Source organism: Onychostoma macrolepis, chromosome 08 (assembly GCF_012432095.1).
Source record: "Onychostoma macrolepis isolate SWU-2019 chromosome 08, ASM1243209v1, whole genome shotgun sequence".
In the NCBI taxonomy this organism is placed as follows: domain Eukaryota; kingdom Metazoa; phylum Chordata; class Actinopteri; order Cypriniformes; family Cyprinidae; genus Onychostoma; species Onychostoma macrolepis.
In genome coordinates this window covers 21,091,820-21,114,165 of record NC_081162.1, presented here as the reverse complement: position 1 = coordinate 21,114,165, position 22,346 = coordinate 21,091,820, and the positions used below count along the sequence as shown (strand labels likewise).

General features: G+C 37.1%; 1 protein-coding gene across 3 annotated transcripts in view; it reads left to right on the top strand.

The window, feature by feature from the left end:
- Positions 1–21,801, top strand: part of fnbp1l (formin binding protein 1-like) — a 45,635-nt gene extending 23,834 nt beyond the window's left edge. The window contains exons 2-16 of one of the 3 annotated variants that reach the window (XM_058783785.1): positions 2,521–2,636; positions 5,024–5,074; positions 6,731–6,878; positions 6,977–7,039; positions 9,216–9,320; positions 9,514–9,642; positions 10,175–10,321; positions 12,915–13,118; positions 13,562–13,714; positions 15,461–15,570; positions 15,838–15,970; positions 16,239–16,330; positions 19,221–19,363; positions 19,479–19,637; positions 20,439–21,801. In XM_058783785.1, coding sequence (XP_058639768.1) covers positions 2,521–2,636; positions 5,024–5,074; positions 6,731–6,878; positions 6,977–7,039; positions 9,216–9,320; positions 9,514–9,642; positions 10,175–10,321; positions 12,915–13,118; positions 13,562–13,714; positions 15,461–15,570; positions 15,838–15,970; positions 16,239–16,330; positions 19,221–19,363; positions 19,479–19,637; positions 20,439–20,446 — 1,761 coding nt within the window. In that variant the 3' untranslated portion in view covers positions 20,447–21,801. Of the gene's footprint in view, positions 1–2,520; positions 2,637–5,023; positions 5,075–6,730; positions 6,879–6,976; positions 7,040–9,215; positions 9,321–9,513; positions 9,643–10,174; positions 10,322–12,914; positions 13,119–13,561; positions 13,715–15,460; positions 15,571–15,837; positions 15,971–16,238; positions 16,331–19,220; positions 19,364–19,478 lie in introns of all 3 variants that reach the window. The other 2 variants (XM_058783784.1, XM_058783786.1) reach the window with 2 other exon arrangements.
- The last annotated feature ends 545 nt before the right edge of the window (positions 21,802–22,346 follow it).

Below are 22,346 nucleotides of genomic sequence, written 5' to 3'. Positions count from 1 at the left end.
TGACTTGACTGAAGTATTAAAATGTTAGGTTGAGGATCCAGTTACAATATTAAATTTAGCATATGCATGTATGTATGTGTATGTCTATATAATGCTGCAATGTCTGAATTCACTTGTATTATTTACAATTATGATTATGTTAGTGTTTTTTTATATATATATATATATGACACTGGACCACAAAACCAATTTTACGAAATTGAGATTTCATCATCTGAAAGCTGAATAAATAAGCTTTCCATTGATGTATGGTTTGTTAGGATCGGACAATATTTGGCTGAGATACAACAATCACAAATGAAGTTTTTATATATTTACGGTAAGAAATTTACAAAATATCTTCATGGAACATGATCTTTACTTAATATCCTAAGGATTTTTGCCATAAAAAAAATCGATAATTTTGACCCATACAATGTATTTTTGTCTATTGCTACAAATATACCCGAGCGACTTAAAGGGATAGTTCACCCAAAAATGAAAATTCTGTCATCATTTACTCACCCTCAAGTAATTCCAAACCTGTATGAATGTCTTTTGTTCTGCTGAAAAACAAAGGAAGATATTCTGAAGAATGTGGGAAACAGAGCAGTTCTGGGGCACCATTGACTTCCATAGTATTTTTTTTCCTACTATGGAAGTCAATGGTGCCCCAAAACAGCCTGGTTACAAACTTTCTTCAAAATATCTTCCTTTGTGTTTGGCAGAACAAAGAAATTCATACAGGTTTGGAACTACTTGAGGGTGAGTAAATGATGACAGAAATTTCATTTTTGGGTGAACTATCCCTTTAAGAATGGTTTTGTGGTCCACGGTCACATATAAACATATGGTGCCAAAAGTAATATTTGCTATCTATTGGTCATTAGCCAAAGCATAATTAATATAGCCTATTTAAAATAATAATTTCCTTATTTGTATTGATTATCATAATTTATATTTAAATATGTTTCCTTAATGAATACTCTATTAATTTTGTTGAGGTCAATGTGTTAATGTGCCATTCCCATCCTGTTGTGTACGTCCTTGGTGTAACGTCACACAGTAGTCAGGAATCTTTTGCTGGGTTCACCCAAGGTTTCACTTTGTTTCTCATCAGTCGTGTGTTCTGTTCCTGATGATGTTCATCAGAAGTCCTCAGGGTGAGGCTGATTAAATGAGCTTGTAATCTGTGCTCCATGCTCTGTGAGGTGCTGTAAAGACGTTTGTTCATTGTTCTTCAGTGGAGGAAGTACGCTGACTGCATCTAATCTCAGTCTGTCTCACAGACTCAGTGCCAGAACTCCAGAACAAAGCTCTCCTCTTCTCTCCTGGCATACAAAGGTTGTAGGTTCAAACCTCGTTAGCTGTAATGTAGCTTCCATGTAATGTACCTTAAAACTGAATGGTCATTATTTTTGACAAATGTTGACTAGTCACCATATTAGGGAAAATGTAATAACATGATATGTGTGTCCTAACAAAGTACAATATCACATTAAGTAGTTTTGGATTTGTGATGAATCCTTTGAAGCTGCATTACTATGTCTGTCTTGTCTCCTGTTGAACAGTGGATAGACTGTCTTGTACCCCCTGTGAACAGACTGGCTCGGCCTCGGGCTAATACACAGCTTGTCTGTCTCTCTCTTTCAGTCTCTACTTCTCAAACATCATCATCATCATCACCAGAAAGCCTTGTCTGACCCAAGACAGACTTAACCTATACAGCCTGTTTCTGCATTCGCGTTCAGTTCATAAAGACAGGTCTTCAGCCTGAGACCTCACAGGGCTCCATACTGTAGCTGCAGTGGTCAAAAAATAAATAAATAGTTTATAATATGTATGTATATGTAATTTATTACATTTTATAGGATATTTAACTATTCAGTGTTTTGATTTAGAAGCCATTGTAGGTGTTCTCACTCTCAGTCTGGCTACATCCAAGGCTTTACCATAAATAGTCCTTGAATGTAATGCTGTAGATGTCACTTACTCCTCCGTAGGGTTGTTTGTTGCTCAGAACCCAGATGGACTGTGTTTGGATCCACCGTGTGTGTGTTGTCGGGTTGGTGGTGAGGAATGTGATATAACTGAAACTTTTTCAGCTCACCCGATTCTTCATCCAAGCTGGCTGGCTGAATCGTTCTCAGCATGTCTGAAATAACAGATAAAAGCAGTGAGATTTTTGTAAAGCAGGCTGGTACCTACATTTAGAAACCTGAATGGGTTTTTATAGCCGGATAAATAACTGCAGAGGAGAATCGTATTTGCCAAAACGATTCCTTGCCCTAAAACGTCTCTTAAAAGATTTTCCTCTTGAGTTGGTTGAAAGTGTGTTCAATGCAATGAAACAATCTTTGCTTGCAATGTGAAAGTTTATTCAGCATTGATTTATATTCTGCACTCACCCTGCAAATGTTTAATATTCTTCAAACAAGTCCTTCCATATTCATGTTTCCTGTCTGGCACCAGCAGCCCAGTGACAGAGCAAACTCCCTCTCACTGGACCTCTTTCTCTTTTCTGCTTTCTTCCTTGATCAGGACCAGTTCGACAATCTCGACAAACACACACAGTGGGGCATCGACTTCCTAGAGCGCTATGCAAAGTTTGTCAAGGAGCGTCTGGAGATCGAGCAGACCTATGCAAAGCAGCTACGGTGAGCATCTAACAACATGCCTTAAACAGCCAACTTCTGTAGTTGACTCCTGATGTCAGTGAGGGGTTTTATTGCTCTGATTACATGAAATAAGTAGGTTAATAAAAAATGAATGATGTCAGTGAGTGATACTGATGCACTCGTTCAGATTCAATATTTGTAGCAATGTTTACAACAGATGCACATAACTACAAGCTTATAGAATCAAGTGGGTCAATTTCCTGAACAACTAGTTGACTAATTGGTCAAAAAGAAGCCCAGTATATTATTATAATGATTTTGGTCCATCATGATTAATTCCTGAAGTTTACAGGCATTGCAACAATTTATTAACAATATCTGACTCTTCATCTGTGATATTTAAATTTACATTAAATCTACTTTTTAAAATAATTTAATCTATACTACTCATGTGCTTTTAATTATCGGCAACAGCAAAAATGTTAAGGCCATTAAGTAAATAAAGGTTGATAGTAAAAACGAAAAAGTCATTTACAGTACTGTACTTTTAACATCTTTGCACATTATTATAATATTTAAATAATGTGCCATTTCAGGTGTGCATATGTTTTTAATGTGGCTCGTCCAATCATTTTTTTTATAGGGGAACAATCCAATTTAAACTAGGGCTTTAATTGTCCTAATGAGCACTTCTGGTTTGACCCATGTTATTGATTTCTTTCTTTTTTTCCCATACGTCAGTTCCTTATGTGGTAATATTGGTTTTCGCCTTGAGATTCAGCGTGAGGGGTGAGAGACAAATCAGGGGTCAAAAATCCCTGCAGGCTCCAAGTTGTAAGATTTGAAATGAGATCAAACTGAGAATGAGACACACTCTGTGATTTCGCCAAAGGACACGCAATGACTGCAGCTGTGGCCTCCTATCCTCTCTCCTCTCCCGGGATGTCTCTGTCCCTGTGGACATTCTGCTGTTGCTTGGATACGGTTATAGAGTCGCTCCTCTTCCCCCTCTCAAATCTCATTGAAGGTTCTAGTGTAGTACCACATTCATTCTACCTGACAGGTCCCACACTGCTCTGTAAACCCCCCTCGAGACACGGCCAGTCACACATGGCAACACCCAGACTGTTTTCTCTCTCAAGGGTTTCCATAGTAAGGGGTGAATGGAGCCGAACCACAGTACCCTTGTTTGATTTTCATGTTTGATATCATTTTTTAAATTAGTCATGTATTACTGCTTTGTATTTTTTTAACTATTTTGGATGATTAATCGGTAGATATTTTCTTTTGATTAATCTGTTGAAAAAAGTCAGCCATTGCAGCATTTTATCAAAAGCATATTGTTCCGCATATTGTCCGGTTGTCTCCTTCGAATCCTGTTTAAATCGAATAAATAATGTTAGTAATTATATTTATAAAAGATGTAGTTATAAAGTAACATGCAAATTAACAATGCATATGAGTATTTATAAAAAGAGTTTATAAATATTTAGAATGGAAAAAAATATACTAACAAAATATTAATGCGTTTTTAGTTTTTCAGTTTTCACATTGTTTGAAGACAATAAATAAATCTGTTAATTTAATAACCAGTATTATATTTTTAAAAACTCATGTAATCTAAATTATTTGTAAAAATGTAAAATACATAGTTATCAAATTATTCATACAGTGATGCAAAATGTTGGACTGTATTCCTGCCGCTACTGTTCATTGTGTTAAAATACATTTTAACATTACACCTTGAAGTGCGCACAGATTTTTCCACAGCTGTTTGTCGATTATCATATGTTTTTACTGCAGCCCTAAAATTCAGCAAGATCGTCTGAATCAAAAATAGATTCTGAGATACTTTGGTTATGAATGTACTAATCATAACCAGACTAAAGGAGAGGGGAAGTGAGTGTTTGTTTGATTGATTTCATGAAGTGGATTTGAGGAAGCTATTGTAAAAGAAGTGCTAAACATCATTAATGCAGCTCGATGGGGGTCTGGGTTTGAGAGAAGGGCCGTCCCACTCCTTGAGCATACTCAGCGGACCCCCCACACCATCCCCCGTCCCTGAAGACAGCAACATGCCTGAGCACAGCAGTGCAGCTTCTCTCAAGAGCTCCCACATAAGATTTGTTTCTGTGTTCCTTCCCATGAGTTTATACTGCGTGGGACGAGGGAAGAGGGAAGACAGATTAGCATACCATCACTTTTTTTTGCCTGTTTACTATGGCCTACTTTAATTCTCTGATGCACTAAGTAAACACACTGTATACAGACTCCTTTTTGTCTTCATGGCTGTATGAATAAGTTTAGTTTTGATGTTAATGGATATTATAATCCCTAATGAGTAGTTTTGTTTGATCTATTCATAACATGTACTGTTTTTGTGTCTATCTGTGTGTTCTGAATATTTCTTTTTTTTTGCCCAACAGGAGTCTGGTTAAGAAATATTGCCCCAAGCGCTCCAAAGATGATGAACCCAGGTGAGAGAAATTGCATACTTTGTTCTTTTCACTTATTCTAGTGTGTTCCAGTGGTTCTCAAGTGGTTATTTTCACAGCTGTTTACAATTTTAATGGCTGATAACAAAAAAAGTGAATTATGTTTAGGTAGTAACAGACTATTACATATACCTCGAGAATATTTGAGTCTGATTGGTCAGCCAGGACATTATTTTGGTCAAATATTCAAACTGTATAATTGACCATTATTCACAGAATGTAATTTCCTTTATAGATAGCCTAGTTCCATGTGTCTCATATAACTCTGCAGTCTATTTCCTCATAGATAGTCTATCTAAAATGAATAAAAACATTTCTATTTTGAATAAATGCTGTTCTTTTTAACATTTATTCATCAAAAATCCTGAAAAAAAGTATCACGGGTTCCAAAAAAATATAAAGCAGCACAACTGTTTCCGACATTGATAATATATCAGCATATTAGAATTATTTCTGAAGGATCATGTGATTCTGAAGACTGTAGTAATGACTGGTGAAAATTCAGCTTTGCCACCACAGAAATGAATTGTTATATTGTAATAATTACTATAATTGAGTTCCATTGTATTTTATTGTATTTATTTCAAATAAACACAGCCTTGATGAGCATAAGAGACATTCAAAAGACATTTAAAAATCTTTCGAACAGTAATGTGTATTATATATAATTGTGCATATATATAATTAAAAAACTGGAGATATATAAAGATAAATGTTTGAGCTAGCATTAATTCTTTAAATTTGAACTCATGATATTATTTCATTGTATGCTTTGGCTGCAGTTGCTGTCCTAAACAGCATGTTTCTTCCCTGTTGGCTGTAGTTTTAGGTAGAATGCAGAAACAGTGAGTATATGCTGGGTGTCAGCTCCAGACCCTCCCATATCCCGTAATGAATTCCATTAGATAGGCATAATTTCTCCCAGCATGTGTCCCAGGACATTCATGTAGTGTACAGACAGCCCGCCAGTTAGAACTCAGCCCTGAAGGTGGGGGCCATTTGCTTTGGACAAAAAATCTCCGTCCAGCCCTCCCAATGCACACACATGCCTAAGGAGGAGAGACGAACAGCTTTTGTGTGTGTGTGTGTGTGTGTGTGTGTGTGTGTGTGTGTGTGTTTGTAAAGGGGGGGTTTTTAATATAGTTAGCAAGTCATGCCTTGCAGACTGGCCTTTAGTCAATATCAACATACAGATAGAGTCTGCGGGCCCCTGGGGCCCATGATGGCGACTTGAGGAGAAGCTGCATGTGACTGGTGATAAATGCATCTCTCTAAATGTCTCATATTAGAACGTAAGCCTTTAGTTCAGATGCAAGACGTTCAGAAGTCCTAAAATTAAAGTGTTCTAATAATTCTAAATAGATCATTCTGAGATTATCACTACATTTTTACTTATGTCAAATGTGTCAACAAAAGTAAGCTTGCAAAATTGTGTTTGTTTGTTTTAAACTGGATATTTTACCAAATATTAAACTGAAAGATCCTATGTGTTTTTTATTACACTGTTTTACTTTAATTCCGTCTATTGATAGCTATTAATAGCTATTGATGCTGTTATGGCAATAAAAATAAATAAAAGATGATGTGAACAGATCATGTTTACCATTTTCTTCATTGTCGAATATTTTTTTCCTGCAGGTTCACATCCTGTCTGTCATTCAACTCCATACTGAATGAGTTGAATGACTACGCAGGTCAGCGAGAGGTCGTTGCTGAGGAGATGGGGCACAAAGTGTATGGAGAGCTGATGAGGTACTCACAGGACCTGAAGGGAGAGAGAAAACATGTGAGTGCCAAATACATGCACCTGAGATACCTGCACGCTCCGGTGAAGTTCAGTACAAGTTGTATTTTAAATATTGTTGCGTTTTGTCTGATCAACAGCATCTCCAAGAAGGACGGAAGACCCAACAGTATCTAGACCAGTGCTGGAAACACATGGACAACGTGAGTTATTTTGAGATTTGAGATGTCAGAAGTACTGATACTTTGCCACCAAAAAAATTACAGTCAATTATGTCTGCAACAGGTGGGACAGGTTATAATAATAATAATATTTTTGTTCTTTTTTTTGTGTGTGTGTGTGTGTGACTAATTGTTACTACTACAAATACCTCAAAAACTTGTTTTAATTTGCATCTTTTTTTGTTCTCTTCATTGCAATTTGTTTCTTTTTTTCCTTTATTTTATTAGTGACTTTATTAAGATATATATTTTAAATAATTAAAACTTTGAAGCAGTGTTTACATAATTTAAATACTGAATAATAGGGGTGTAACGGTACACAAACATGATTGTCACGAGTTAACTTGTGATTATTCGCAACTTAATCGCACATTTTTATTTGTTCTAAATGTACCTTAACTTAATACTTTTCAAGTTTTTAATATTCTAATCAACATGGGCATGGACAAATATGGATGCTTTATGCAATATATGTTTATTATTAGTGAAACCATAGTCAACATAGAGCATGAAGTCTAGACATGTTTCAGAGGTCATAGATGTTTTTCAAAAAACTTGTTCATGTCTATTAGACACATGAAAAAAAAAAAGAAATACCAGCTTCCCATTACTTCTCTTTCTATGCACTGAGCAATTTACTGACACAAACCTGATTACATTTTTGCACGACAGGGCAGCTCACTTCTTCTGAACATGCAAAATGTACATTTATTATTTATTATTAGATTTGTTTGCCTCTCTTTGCTCACATACTGTATTTTGATGCAGCTAAATTCTCAATAAAACTGTTTTCATTGATATTTTTTACTGTTTCTGTCGACAATGGAATTAATATGAAATAGTGACTGAAACAGGACCCTTACATAACCAGCTTCCAAGATGTTAATCTGCACAAAAATCCTGATAATCGAGCCGTCGTCTGATGAAATCAAATACACATAAGATAATGACAATAGTGCTGTGATTTCGGCTATAGCCTACTTGCATGTAAAATTAGAGAAGCCTCATAATATCTGTGTTTAACTGAAAGCGCTGCTCCTCTCCGCCGCTCGCTGAACAGAGCAGACGCACAGAGAGAGAGAGGTGTGTGCGTGCTTTTTCTTAAAATAAATTCAATATAAATTTTCTTATGGAATCTACCTCAGCTTCTGCTCTAAACTATAGGGAGCCATTTTACATTAAAGATACAATTAACAACAAAGCCCAAAATTCAATTACTATTTATTTTTAACTATACTAAACAACACTCAAATTAATTTATGCAAACATGTAAATTGCACATAATGCAGTTTTTCAATGAACTTCTAGATTATACAATTTCTATGTTTTTGTTGAAATGTGTTCATTTACACAGTGGCTGTCATAACGATTTATTTAAACATATTAAATTTAAGAATTTTTGCTGTGTTTTGGAAATTGAATGAGAAATGTGAAATTTTACTGGTATTAGTATCAACCACAGAAGTTTTGTAATAGCATCAGCTCTGTTTGAGATGGTTTGTATGTCTGCTATTTGCACTGTTGTGTCAATGGCTGAGTGCAAGTGACCGATACACAACCTCTCCTCCAGCTGTGACCTGAGATCCAGATATATCTGCCTGTGTTTATGTGCAAGTATAAAACAGAAGAAAGTGTCAAAGACTGTTGGCAGTGTACAAATGGAAACCTTCTGCACCACATTCAAGTTATCAAGCTCTCTCTTTCCATGCGCCCTCTCTCTCCAATTTATACCCTGCACTGCATTCCTGCATCCTGTACATTTCCTGCCTGTCAGTGCGTTTCATAGTCTGTATGGCTGGAGTATTTTTGCAGCTTTATGGTTGCTGCAGCTAAAGGCCAGCAACAGCTGAATCTGGCATTGAGAATGGCCATGTTGTAATAACATAGGTATTCCTCGTTCTTGCACTGTCACGAAATGAAACGCAGATGCTTTGGAAGCTGTTACACAAATTTCATTATCGCTCTCACTCTCTGTACTGTTTTGGATGTTTGTTTGTACGTTTATCTGTATTTATGTTGCTACTTGATCAAAACATGACAGTATTAACGACTGTATTTTATGCAGGAAGATTGTTAATGCTCATGTAGTGTTGCAGGAAATGTCATGTGTGTTTTGACAGGCCAAAAACATGTCTCCTTTTCCGTATGGATTTTACAGAGTAAAAAGAAGTTTGAACGGGAATGCAAAGAGGCAGAGAAATCACAGCTCATCTACGAAAGGCTAGACAACGACATTAACGCCACGAAATCCGAGGTGGAAAAGGTAGTTTATGTGATCCTGATATACTCTACATGACTTCTTAATGTTATTGACTGAATGTTATCTGAACCATTTGAAAATTCATTGTAAAACAGCACGAGTGCAGTTTTTGGCCTAAGACTCTTAAGTTTGTCCCGAGGCCTGAGCTGTATTCCTGAAGTATTAGTAATACAGATGACCATTCATTCTGTCTTAGGCAAAGTCCCAGCTGTATTTGAGACAACACATGGCGGAGGAGAGCAAGAACGAGTATGCAGCCCAGTTGCAAAACTTCAACTCTGAACAGTGGAAACATTTCAACGTGGCCATTCCTCAGATATTCAAGGTGATGATATCCCTGATTTGTAGTTTCTGATATTTCAATTCAAATTTTTTTTGCAAGGTTTTTAAAGGCTAAGCATTTAAAGACTATACTCACTGAATAAATAGTTGAAAACAAACTTATTTTAGTATTATTTATAAACTATTATAGTATTTATTAATATTTTGAATTAGCTTTGGGGTTTTTTTTCAGTATTTTAAGTTTTAGTAATTTTTGGTGCTTTTTATTTAATGTTTTGTTTTTCTTTAAATTTTTCTATTTAGCGGTAGTTCAGTTTTAATAATTTTAGTATTTAAACTTATTTTATTCCTGTTAGTTGACAGGGCAACATTTCTTCAAGTTAAATTTATCATCTAATATTTATATTTTATTTCAGCTTTATTTCAATTAACAAACTATTTTTAGTAGTTTCAGTTAACAATAACACTGTAATAAATTGCATTTGGTTTGCGACTGCTCAGAAAAGTTCTCATAAATCAAACATCTAGTGTAGTTTTGTGTATGTAGTTGAACCTTTGTGTCTGTGCGCTTGTAGAATCTGCAAGACATGGATGAACGGCGGACGGTCAAGCTTGGGGAGATGTACCGGAGTTTTGCTGAGGTGGAACGAAGAGTCATTCCCATTATCTCAAAATGCTTGGAGGGCATGGTTACTGCCGCTAAAAATGTGGACGAGCGTAGGGTAAGTGCTGAAATGCTGTTAAGAGCCCTACAAAAAAGAATTGCATATTGTTAAACATCTATAAATTCTAGAATTAAATATTAACTATATATACTGCTATTCAAAAACAAAAATAAATTGTATTTGAAAATATATTAAAATAAAGTTATTTAAAATCATAATTTTTCCGATTATTACTAATTTTACTGTATTTTTGATCAAATAAATGCAGCCTTGGTGAGCATAAGATACTTCTTTTAAAAAACATTTTAAAAGATCTTACTGAACTTCTGTGGTATATATTTGTTGCTTGCAAAAAAAAAAGAAAAAAGATTTTAGAACTAGCTGGTGTAGTTATGACAACTAACATGCTTTGATAACCAGCCTTCATCCATTTGTTGCCTCAAGTAACTTATTACGCTCCATTATGAATTTAAGTAAGTATACCATACTTCTCCCTGAGGTCATTTTGTACCTGTGATCTCCATGGTAGCTGCGGTCCACTTCTTGATAGAATAAAGGGATTGTCAGAGATGGCGAGTAGGCGGGAGGAAGCAGGGGAGTGGATGATTGGGAGCAAGGGAGGATAAGAGAAACACAAGTTGCTCATTTTCTTAGTGCTGTCGCCAGCACTGATGCTTATGAAAAGGTCGCTTGTGGCGCCGTAACCACTGATTACAATTTTATCTTGCCCTGTTGTAGTCTTCCTCTCTTTCTCTTTCTGTCCTGTTCTTGTATAAATACTGTTAAAAGATTTAGTGTTGATTTTAAATTATTATTATTTTTATGATATTGAAAATTCTCTTATGCACAACCAGACTGAACTACAGTAAAAATGGTAATATTGTGAAATTTTACTGTTTAAAATAACTCTTTTCTAATTTAATATATTTTAAAATGTAGTTTATTCCTTTGATGGCAACGCTGAATTTTCAGCAGCCATTACTCCAGTCTTAAGTGTCACATGATTCTTCAGAAATCATTATAATATGCTTAGTATTTTTGTGAGAACAATATTTTTCCAGAATTCTTTATTGAATAGAGAGTTCAAAAAGTGCATTTATTTGAAACAAAACTTTTGTAACATTATAAATGTCTTAACTATCACCTTTGATCAATTTAACGCATCCTTGTTGGGAAAAAAAAAAAATCTTAGAGCCCAAACTTTAAAAAGGTTGATCTAGAACTTTTAAGAATTGCTTTGACTTTGGAGTCAGACAGTTCTAAGCAAAAATCATATGAAGAAACTAAAAGTAACTTTCAGTGAAGTCTAAGCCTTCTTAAATACAGGCGCCCAATCCTGCGTCCCGCTAGCCTATTTTTTTTAGCCAGTTTTCCATGATAAGTTATGTTTTAAAGAGGATCCCCCTAATTCTTGACCAGCTGTGTGTGCAGCCTCAGGTGCGTAAATAGCCGCCGCAACTCCATGCTGAGTTAATAGCCCTACCGATCTTCCGACAAGCTCTCAGTGCTCATAACACACACATTTAGCAGCTCCTAACTAGGTTAGGATACCCCTCCAGGTCTCTTAAATAATTTAGGATTTAAGACAAACTAATTTATGCACAACTCTTTCTTTATACCAGGAATAATGCTGCGTTCACATTTTGGCGAATTACTGTAATTTCAAGATGGCAGCTCGAAGATTCGACTTGGAGCAGTTCACATCCTCATACTCGGAAATGATTAGTTTCTTTGGTAACATCCATAACACCATGCCACCCTTGTTTTTCCTCTTTTCCCCTCGCTTTCCTGAATTCATTGGTAGATACTTGCTCTGCCCAGCTACAAACCAGTCGGCTCTGATTATGACCTGATTCTGTTTACGGTTTTATTTATGAGCTCGCTTACGTTGTTTTGGGATTTCCTAATGCCCTCTGCTCGAATGCTGAGGTCAAGAGAGGCTCGTAGAGGCTGTTAAACGGGTGACATGAAGCCAGAGCTCTTTTGTAATGGTACCACACCCTGGACAAACACACAGTTGTCCCAGACCAGCTAACCATCCTGCCTCGTTCCTCATTTCACAGTTTACCAACACTATAGTACTCACTGTTCCTTCCTTTGCATAATATTAGATGGATACATAGATGTTAAGGTCTCTCTTATTTTCTCCCAAGATTTGTATTGTTGCAATGTCTTTTCCCTCCATGCAGTATGTTACTGCCACTGATGGTGTGACATAGTGGTATGGGCTCGGAAGCATAAGGTTGCTAGTTCAGTCCTTGAAAAGAATGAGCTTATTCTTATAGTACTGTTAAATTGTAATTGTTCAAGAGTGCAAATAAATAAAGGTGTTGTGGTACCAGTGTGCTCAAGAAACATTTCTGATTAACAGTGTTGAAAACAGATATGTGGTTTAATATTTTGGTGAATACCTTTTTGAAGGGTTATTTGATGTATAGAACATTTAAAAGAATCACATTTATTTGAAATGGAAATCTTTTCTAACAATATAGATGACCCCATCGCTTTTAATCATTCTAATGTATTGTTGCGGAATAAAGGTACAATTTCTTCAAAAAGAAACAACATAACTCCAAACTTCTGAATTGCAGTATATGATTCTTGCACTTGGCTCTACATAAAGGTTATGCATATTGTTGCCGTCCCACAGGATTCTGGGATTGTAGTGGAGTCATTCAAGTCAGGGTTTGAACCCCCGGTTGATTTCCCTTTTGAGGACTTCAGTCAGAACATCCAGCGAACAGGATCAGATGGCACCATTGGGACCCCCAAAACGGAAGGAGGCAAACCGGACCCTAAACACGCTGTCGGCAGGACCAAAAACAAACTCTGGCTTTTTGGGAAGAAACCGAAGGTGAGTTTCACCAACTCTTTTCATTGCTAAGCAACTTTGTTACATTTTAAGGCTCATTTGCTAAGAATAGGTGATGAATTAAAAGTCTGCATGATGTCCAGACTCTCTGTGCTTTGGCTTGTGTGAACAGTAAAGGATTATATGGCTAGGTAAAACTTTAACTTCTGCTTTCAAACCTATGCTGTCAGTACCTACCAACTTCCTGACCTTTTTGTGTCTTTTTTTAACAACGTGACTTCATGTTTTTCCTTCCCTTGAAAGTAGTTCTTGTTTTTAAAAACCCTTCATTTGAATGATGTAATGAAAGTTAAAACTTGCTTCTAAGTAACATTTATCAAGCTAGACTTCGAAGGCATTTAACTAACTAGATGAGCGATTATAGTTTTGCATGTTCATTTGTTTGTGTTTGGTTAGTAGTTCACCTTAAATCTTTGTTGTCCCAGCTTCCCCCATCCATCCCTCCCCCTTCCCTCCCGAGTTTTCCCTCGGGCCATTTCCAGCCTCCTAAATTTTCTACAGAGCGGATAGCTAACCATCTATCCGAAATGAGAAATGCAAAATCTAAGATCCCATCCTTCCGAGCTGTGAAAAGAGGGGTAAGAGTTGGCCTGGATCTGGCGTGTGTGGGTTTGCAGTGATAATGATGTTGGTGCTTATGCTTGGGCCGGTTTCTCTCACCCAAGGTTTAGCTAATTCCTGCACGTGAGGAAAGTGTGAATCACGATTATTTTTGAGTGAAGGAATAAGGCTTTATCTGGGTCCAAAGAGCTGTGCCCCTAATTTTAGTCATGTAAAGCAGCAGAACATGGTGGAGGGAGTGTTTGGGTGGGTGTTTTTCTTTTTGCAATTTATTTTTTTATGCACATGCAAATTTGCATATTACAGAATGCAGCTTAATAGTTGTTTTTTTTCCTACCTGCGTTCACACTGACAGTAATTTTAGTCTCACAAGTTGCATTGCCTGCACTCTCATTGGTAGAAGCAGCATTTTTACATTGACATGATTGATGTTGCTTGTTTCTCTCATTGAAGATTGCAGTAACTTGCCGTTACTTTAACGCTATAAATCGCTGTCATTGTGAACGTCTCTCAAACTAGACTTGAGGATGAGAGGATTGTCTTCTGTATATATACACTGAGTTTAGTCTGGGAGACTCAGTGTTTTGAATAATTCTCCTTTTGAAATTATTTTAAATATTGAACATAACTTTTTGGATAAATACCAAACCAATTTTATTTAACATCCAATTGTGAATCTTTTTATAGAAAAGTGCCCATCAAAGTCATTTGAATTATCTTCAATGATTTCCAGTCTGACCTTTTCTAAACAACAGAGCAAACGATGACACTTCAAATATTGTTTTTTGCTAAGGTTTAAAATTTGTGAATGGCTCTTTTAACTGGACACAGCTATTCTGAAATTTCACAAGCACCATCTTTGCTTCCTCAAGATTTTCTTGGTGTATATAGCCAAGAATCATTGTGCAACAAACCTGATGAATGTTTGCAAATTCAAATTACAATTGAAGCTTATTGGATTGCTGTCATTATTTAAAACATTTGTTCTAGTGTTGACTAACACTCTGCCAACTGCCATAACGAATTACCTTTTCCTAGTAGTTCAGATGAACTGATTCGAAAACCACATCAGGGTGTACTTCTGTAAAACCAAATGCCACGATATTACCTGTTCTTCTTTTAGCTTCTATTTTATAACCTAGCTAAAACACAAATTTTGAAACAAAGATGAGGTTGTTGTGAGGTTTCAGGCTGGTTCAGGTTTTTGACCACTGACCAGACTTCCAACATGCCTCTCTTGTGGTATTAACCATGCGATATTCACAAGACCTGAGCTAATGTTCCTGATATGATGGTGCCATTCTGTGTAAACATGACTAGTAAAATCATCAGTCAAAATGCATTCGACTGACTGATGTTTATAAGCGATTTGTCTTTGTTCTTTTTGAAATGGCGTGACGTTACCATAACCTCTCAGTGGTCTTTAAAGCTGGTAAGTGATGTGTGTTTTGGACTGCTGTAGTATAGATATGAGCTTTAAGAATAGACTTTGAGTGTTTAGTTCTAGGATACTATGACTGCAATGAAACCCCCTCTTTCCTCATGTCGTACAGCTTAAAAATGTCTTCTTATAGTGTGGCTAAATGTTTATAAATAAAGTGGAATTGCAAAATTGAAATGTATGCAAACAAATGGGCCTATTAAAACCTTAGGAAGGACATCTCTCTTAAGAACGGCTGTTTATACCCTGTGACCGTCTTCGACTGCGACTGGATGCTTGTTAGTGCTTCTTTGCCTCCAACTAATAACCTGTATTTGTACAGGCACCAACACTAGAGGATCTCAGCCACCTTCCTCCTGAACAGAGACGCAAAAAACTTCAACAGAGGATTGATGAGCTGAATAAAGAACTGCAGAAAGAAATGGACCAAAGGTAGACCGTAGAGAGTGCTACTCAGTGTTTTTGTTTGTTTGTGATTTTTATAAATTCTCTGTCTAGCATTGTGTTCCCTTAAAAAAAAGAAAAAAGTGAGTAGCCCCTTTTTTTTGCTGAGGAAAAACATCTTTCAATTGGCAAAAAAAACCCTGAATTTATTATTTGTTTATTAATTTTTTAATAATCATATCCATTTAGTTATTTTATTTTATGTGGTGTTACTTTTTCCTTCATTTTTTCCCCCCTGTATTGACTTTATTGCAGAGATGCACTTAACAAAATGAAGGATGTTTATGAGAAGAATCCTCAGATGGGAGATCCTGGAAGTCTCCAGCCCAAGATTTCAGAGACCATATGCAACATGGAGAAACTCCGCTCTGAGATCCATAAAAATGAGGTAACCTTCCCAGAGGATCGGGTTATTGTTGTAGTCTTATAAGGAAGCACAACCTCCGGGAATGTACATCTGGATAAATTTGACCTAAAACAGCTGAGCGGCTCTGTGTGTCAGTGCCATCTAGTGGAGGAATGGATATAATGCGGTTTCTGCATCACATGAAATGCAATTTCTCATAATAAGCCTTTGAATTTAACAGATGTTCGTTAGTAGTACAAAATACTGGAACTTGTATCACTCTTCACCACTCTCTCTCTCTCCATCTCAGAGTTGGCTAGCAGAGGTTGAAGGAAAGCATGGATCCCGTAGTGAGCGACGTCCCAGTGCTGATGTGAACCACGCACCCCACGGCAGAGAGAGGTCTGCATTTCCTGATTACATTATCTACATTCTCAAGATAGACAGACTAATAATATGTCTAGTATACAGCTGTCTCTTTTATGAGTGCCTGAGCTGTTGAGCTGTTCTGCAAGATTTTTGTAGATATAAATGAGTAGAAAGGCACAGCACTGGGATTCAAATAGTCATGTAGTTGGAATATCAACCACAGGGCTCTCAAGTCTCTCGCAATCGGAGTGAGACTCACGCATTTCAACCAGTTCACACGCTCTCACGCCACACCTTGTATTTCTCACGCTGAGAAGGGATAACTTGTCCCGCTACAATTACTATACAATTAATATACCATTAATAGATGAGGGAATACTGAGGTAAGTTTTCTGCCGAGTTCATAGCTCTCTCGACTCTGTAGCTATAGAGTTAAATGCCACCTACCAGCCAATCAGAAATTAGGATGTTGTTGTTTCCGTTTAAATTATGCGATAAAATAAGCAACATGGATGCGCGCACACATGGAGTGTAAACTGGAAGAGAAAGATCTGATGAATGCTGTAGGTAACCCCTTCATTTATTTTTTCGATTTTAAGATTCCTCTACGAAATCACTTGCCTGTGAAATGATAGTGAGAGCTGATGTTGGGGAATATAGCCAAATTCGCGCTAAATTATTACTGATGCAGTCAAAAAAATAAAAAAATAAAATAAAAACCTCTCCAACTGCTTTGCACCCAGAAGCTTTAACTTAGCTTTGGCTTCCTGAAAGGAAAGTACTAGAGATGTTATAACAGTTGGTGAATCTGATAAAAGACAGACAAATTCATCCAAATAAAATAAATTGTTTTACATATTTAAAAAAGGCCCCAAACATGCCAACTGAACAGCAGTGCTCAGTGTACATACTGTACACACACAGTAGGATTACAGAACTTGTCCTGAACATGTATGTCAAGCTCTCTCTCTCTCTGTGTGTGTGTGTGTGTGTGTGTGTGAGAGAGAGAGAGAGAACGAACGAACAAACGCATTTCAGCTTATGATTTTATTTTTTTCTGTTGTGTTTGTTGCACATCTTCATGACAGTGGTAGGGGGCTCCCATATAAAGCACTGAGGCTTCCCCAAATTCAGATGCAGTGTGTTTTCCATGGTGGGTTTGAACAAAACTAGAAGCAGTTTGGCTCTGGATGGAACGCTATTATCATGACAGTGCTTTATGTGGGAGTCCTCTACCCCTGTCATCAGGCATCAAAATGTGCAATAAACATTTACAACAGAAAAAAAGAAATGTGTTCTCTCTCTCTCTCTCTCTCTCTCTCTCTCTCACACACAGTTTGACATACATGCTCAGGGTAAGTACTGTAATGTATGTGTGTACAGTATGTACATTGAGTACTGCTGTTCAGTTGGCTCGTTTGAGGCAAAATTTATTTTTATTTTTGATACATTTGTATTTTTAAATACATAAATCTTTTTATTTTATTAGAATGAATTTGTCTTTCATCAGATTTACCAAATGTTATAACTTCTATTTGAGCTGGTCAATTACGAACAATAGGTAAAATTGAACTGCTAGCAAAAACTTGGGTGCTGCAAATATTTGAGTTGCTCCTCCCCATTGACTTGCCCCTCCCCTTTGAGTGACTCCTCCCCTTTGTGTGGCCCCTCCCCTAATCTCACTCCAAATTTTCACTATAACTTGAGAGCCCTGCAACCATAATCATTAAATGTTGGGGCATATTGACAATTTATTATCATAATATCACAACATGGAAAAATGGTGTTTATATTAATGATAGTGACAATGTCTCTTTTGTGATAATCCAGTGAAATACAAATTACCATTCAAAACTTTGGGGTCACTTTGGGTGATTTTTTTTTTTTTTTATTATTATTTTTTTTTTTAAGATGTTAATATACTTTTAAATAATAAATACACTTTAATTCAGATTTATTAAATTGGTCAAAATAGACAGTAAATATAACTACAATGTTAAAAAAAGATTTTCTAAGAAAGATTTTCTCTTTCTAATAAATGCTGGGCCCGTATTCCCAAAACATTTTCTGGCTAATCAAAATAACCCGACTGCAGTTTGATTGAGATTAATTGGAATGCACAATGAAAAAACATGGTTTTTGAAAATTGTTATAAATGGAGTTATCTGTTTTTGCAAATGAACTTTTCATATTTTAAAATGCAGGCTAAGTGTCACCTAATTAAACAAGTATATGTTCAGCTTATTTTCAGCCTCTTACATGTATGCTTCTCAAAAAATAATTAGTGTATATGCACATAAACAGCCTTTTAATTAACAGAGTAGAATAATCATGGCTGATAGTAATACATGCAAACGTAAAAACAAACAAACTGGACGCAAGAACAGCTGTTACTTCTTGCCCAACTGGTTAATGAAAACAAGGATATAATCAAATGAAAATTTGGAGCTGGGATAACCTCCAAAACCAAAGGTGATACCTTTTTAAAAGGTCATTATCATCAAATGTTTCTAAAATGTTTATATTCGGAGGCAGATTGCCAGCAACAGCCATTTTCGGATGGTTTGTGGTTCGGTCTTAGTGACTTAGGAGTCCTCTTCACTACTCCTTACCTTTCACAGATTTAGGAGCAAGTTTTAGTGCTAAAACACTTTGTGAAATACTCTTAGAGCAAAAATTTAGGAGTCTTAAATTTAGGATTGACATGGCCATTATTTTTAAGATTTTCTCCTAAATCAGCGAATTATGAGCTACTTGATGACTAAGAAATGTGATATCAGTGGAACAGTAGCTTCTCATTATGTAGCGTGGTTGTCATATGTAACTGCTGTAGATTCCAGTCCTATTCAAGTGCTTTGCGCCTCCACACGTCACACCGAACATAAAGGCCGCTTTAAAATATTGACGCTCTTCTCTTTTTCAGCCCTGAAGGCAGTTACACAGATGATCACAGTCAGGAGCATCGGTCTCCACCGCAGCCTGACCCACATGAATTTGATGACGAGTTTGACGATGATGATCCTCTCCCTGCCATCGGCCACTGCAAAGCTCTCTACTCTTTTGATGGTACAAAAACAGCTCGCGTTAAATGTTCCTTGTTTACACCTTTGCACATAGTCTCTGTGTTCATTTATGCGACTTAAATTCTTGTTAAAGTATTAAAAATGTGTTTGTTCCTTAGGCTCTAATGAAGGCACGTTGGTAATGAACGAGAACGAGGTGCTGTATGTCATAGAGGAAGATAAAGGCGATGGATGGACGCGGGTTCGGAAACAAGGCGGAGTGGAGGGCTACGTCCCCACGTCCTATGTGGAGATCACACTGGAGAAAAACAGCAAAGGTGCGGTCACCTACATATGACATCACCCACAGCGGCGCCGCCTAGTTATGACACCACACATGGGGGAGCGTGTGTCAGATTTACCGTGACTCATCAAGCGCAGCTCGGCTGACTGCCATATGCCTTTGTTCACCATGTGAGCCCAAGGACAAACACACACAGACACACTGGCTAAAGTGACTATTTCCTCTGCACTGTGACTTTGCTGCAGCAGATTAAACTGTAGAGAGTTGTATAGCTTTTATTCCATTTTTAATTAGTGCTTGATGCACTGTTTTTAATCAGTTTTATATCGTTGGAGCAAACCTGAACAAAATGCATCAGCTCCTTTTCAAATGTCTGTTTGTCTGAGCGGTAATTTGCTCCTTATAATGAGAACAACTGTCATACTTCAATCATCAGCTCCTATGTTTTTATGCATGTTGAAACTCAAGTACACTCTACTTGGAGCATCTTCTCGTTTCTACAGTCCGATCACAGTATGTACTTGTGACCTTTCAGTTCATGCAGTTCTTCCAGCTTTCTCCAAAGTGTTATTTCCTTGCTGCTACATTTTTGTCATTGCAGCACCAAACCTGTTTCACTTCAGCTTTCCCTGCGAGTGCTCTTCTGTTTAAATTTGTAGTGGCACAAGTTCCTTTTTAATTTGTGACCTGAAATTGAAAGCATATAATAAATATGATCCAAGATTGACTTGGGCTGGCTCACTAGCGCCCTCTGTCTTTTTCTCTGTCGCTGATCAATCTTTGTTGGTGGTGGACCTGTCAATGACTCTGTCCTCTCTTTTCTCTGTGGCTACAGGTTCCTGATTGGATGAGTGGGGTTCTGTGGTGTTTGGTGGACGGGACTCACTGCTGTGGGTTTGTTAGTGGGGCGGTGGGGCGAATTTAAGACCGATATTGTGTTGGGGCAGGTTGCATGTTTGCATGCTGTTTGTGTCATGGCCATTAACATCATTCCATTGCAGCAGACGTTCCAGGGAATATCTGGGAGGGCTTGGGAGAACGGGGAAAGATGCTCTTGAGCAATAATGGAGAAGCCAAAAAGAGTCGTTGCCTGGCACTAACATATTCAGCGGAATGTGTGTCTATCTGTACAGTCATCTCATGTTCATCATAACATGCACCTGCATGATCCAGCAGCCTTTCATTCCTCATTCCGTTCTGACCAATTGACCCCTTATTAGGATTTAACCACTTCTTATCCCAACCACTTTTTTTTAGTGTCTGTTTCCGTTGACTTTTCTCTTCCTCATTGATGCATTCCATGTTAACCATTATGTGAGTCTCAAAAGCATGACCAATCAGAGTAGAGGAAGCATGGTGCTTCGCAACAGTCCCCACAGCAACATCCACCCACTGGCCCCGCCCCCTTTTGCCATAGTCTGGAGGCTGGAAGGAGCCAGATGCAGTTCTGCATTTGACCAGCAGGGGGGCCCAACACCATATAAAACAAGCAGAGAACCGCCAGCCAGGACCTCTGAACACCAACCATCATCCCTGCCTTAATTACAGGCCTCTGTGTGGAAACAGGGGTCTATCTGACCCTCAGTGCCCAAAAAAACTGCTTGTTCTTGGGCTGCCAGCTCTCTGCGGTGCTTTCTCCATTTCTCGTCCAGCTCCTGATGTCACATGTGCTAAAAGAACATGCTCACTGCCTCCTAACAAGGGACCACACGTCTCCAGAATCCGATCTCAAGTGTGTGTATTTGTGAATGTGATTCTTACATATAAAACTGTGTATACTATGCATATGGATGCATATATGCATATGTATATATCTAGTTAGTTTTTATTATTAAACTGTATGTATTAACATCTTTATTTCAGAATGAATGTTTTTATCGTGACTTTTTTTTTTTTTTTTTTTTTAACCGAGCGAGTGACTTTCAGGCTTTGCTTTTCAGAACCGTGCCGTAATCGCTTTGTAACCAGTTCTTCTTCCTGTCTGAACTCTGTTCTCAATAGGACCCTGGTCTTAACCGATGCACTTTTTACCCCGTTGCATTTGAATTGGAATTTTAGGGAGTGAATGATTTAGGATGTGAATGCTTCCTTTTGTGTGAATGTGTTGTACAGTAAGACAACGTTGACCACTATATACTGGGGTTTGTGTTGGAGCAAAAGCAACTGAGAAATAAATACATATGTCTGTTTGTCTCGTTCATCCTGTCTTTCATTTCTTCAGTCTGTGTTTAGCCTGATGTATTTTGTGATTTATTTCATCACTATTGCTTGTTTTTTCAGCTGCCAAGGTTTCTACCCTGAAATTTTGTATATGCAGTGCATCATGTGCTGTTGTAGATAGTATTTTGTCAGTACACACACACACACAACACACATGCACAACTGTTCAAAAGTTTGGGGTCAGTAAGATATATATTTTTTTTAACCAGATATCTAATATTTTAGGCTCACCAAGGCTGATCAACATTGCAGTAAAAATAGTAAAATTGAGAAATATAATTACAAAATAGAAGAACTGTTTTGTATTTTAATATATTTTAAAATGTAATTTATTCCTGGGATGGCAACGATGAATTTTCAGCAGTTTTCAGTGTCACATGGTCCATCAGAAATCATTCTGATATTTTTATTTGGTGCTCAAGAAACATTTCTTATTATAAATGTTAAAAAAAACATTGTGCTGCTTTATATATTTGTGGAAATCATGATGCATTCTTTGATTAATAGAAGGAACAGCATTTAC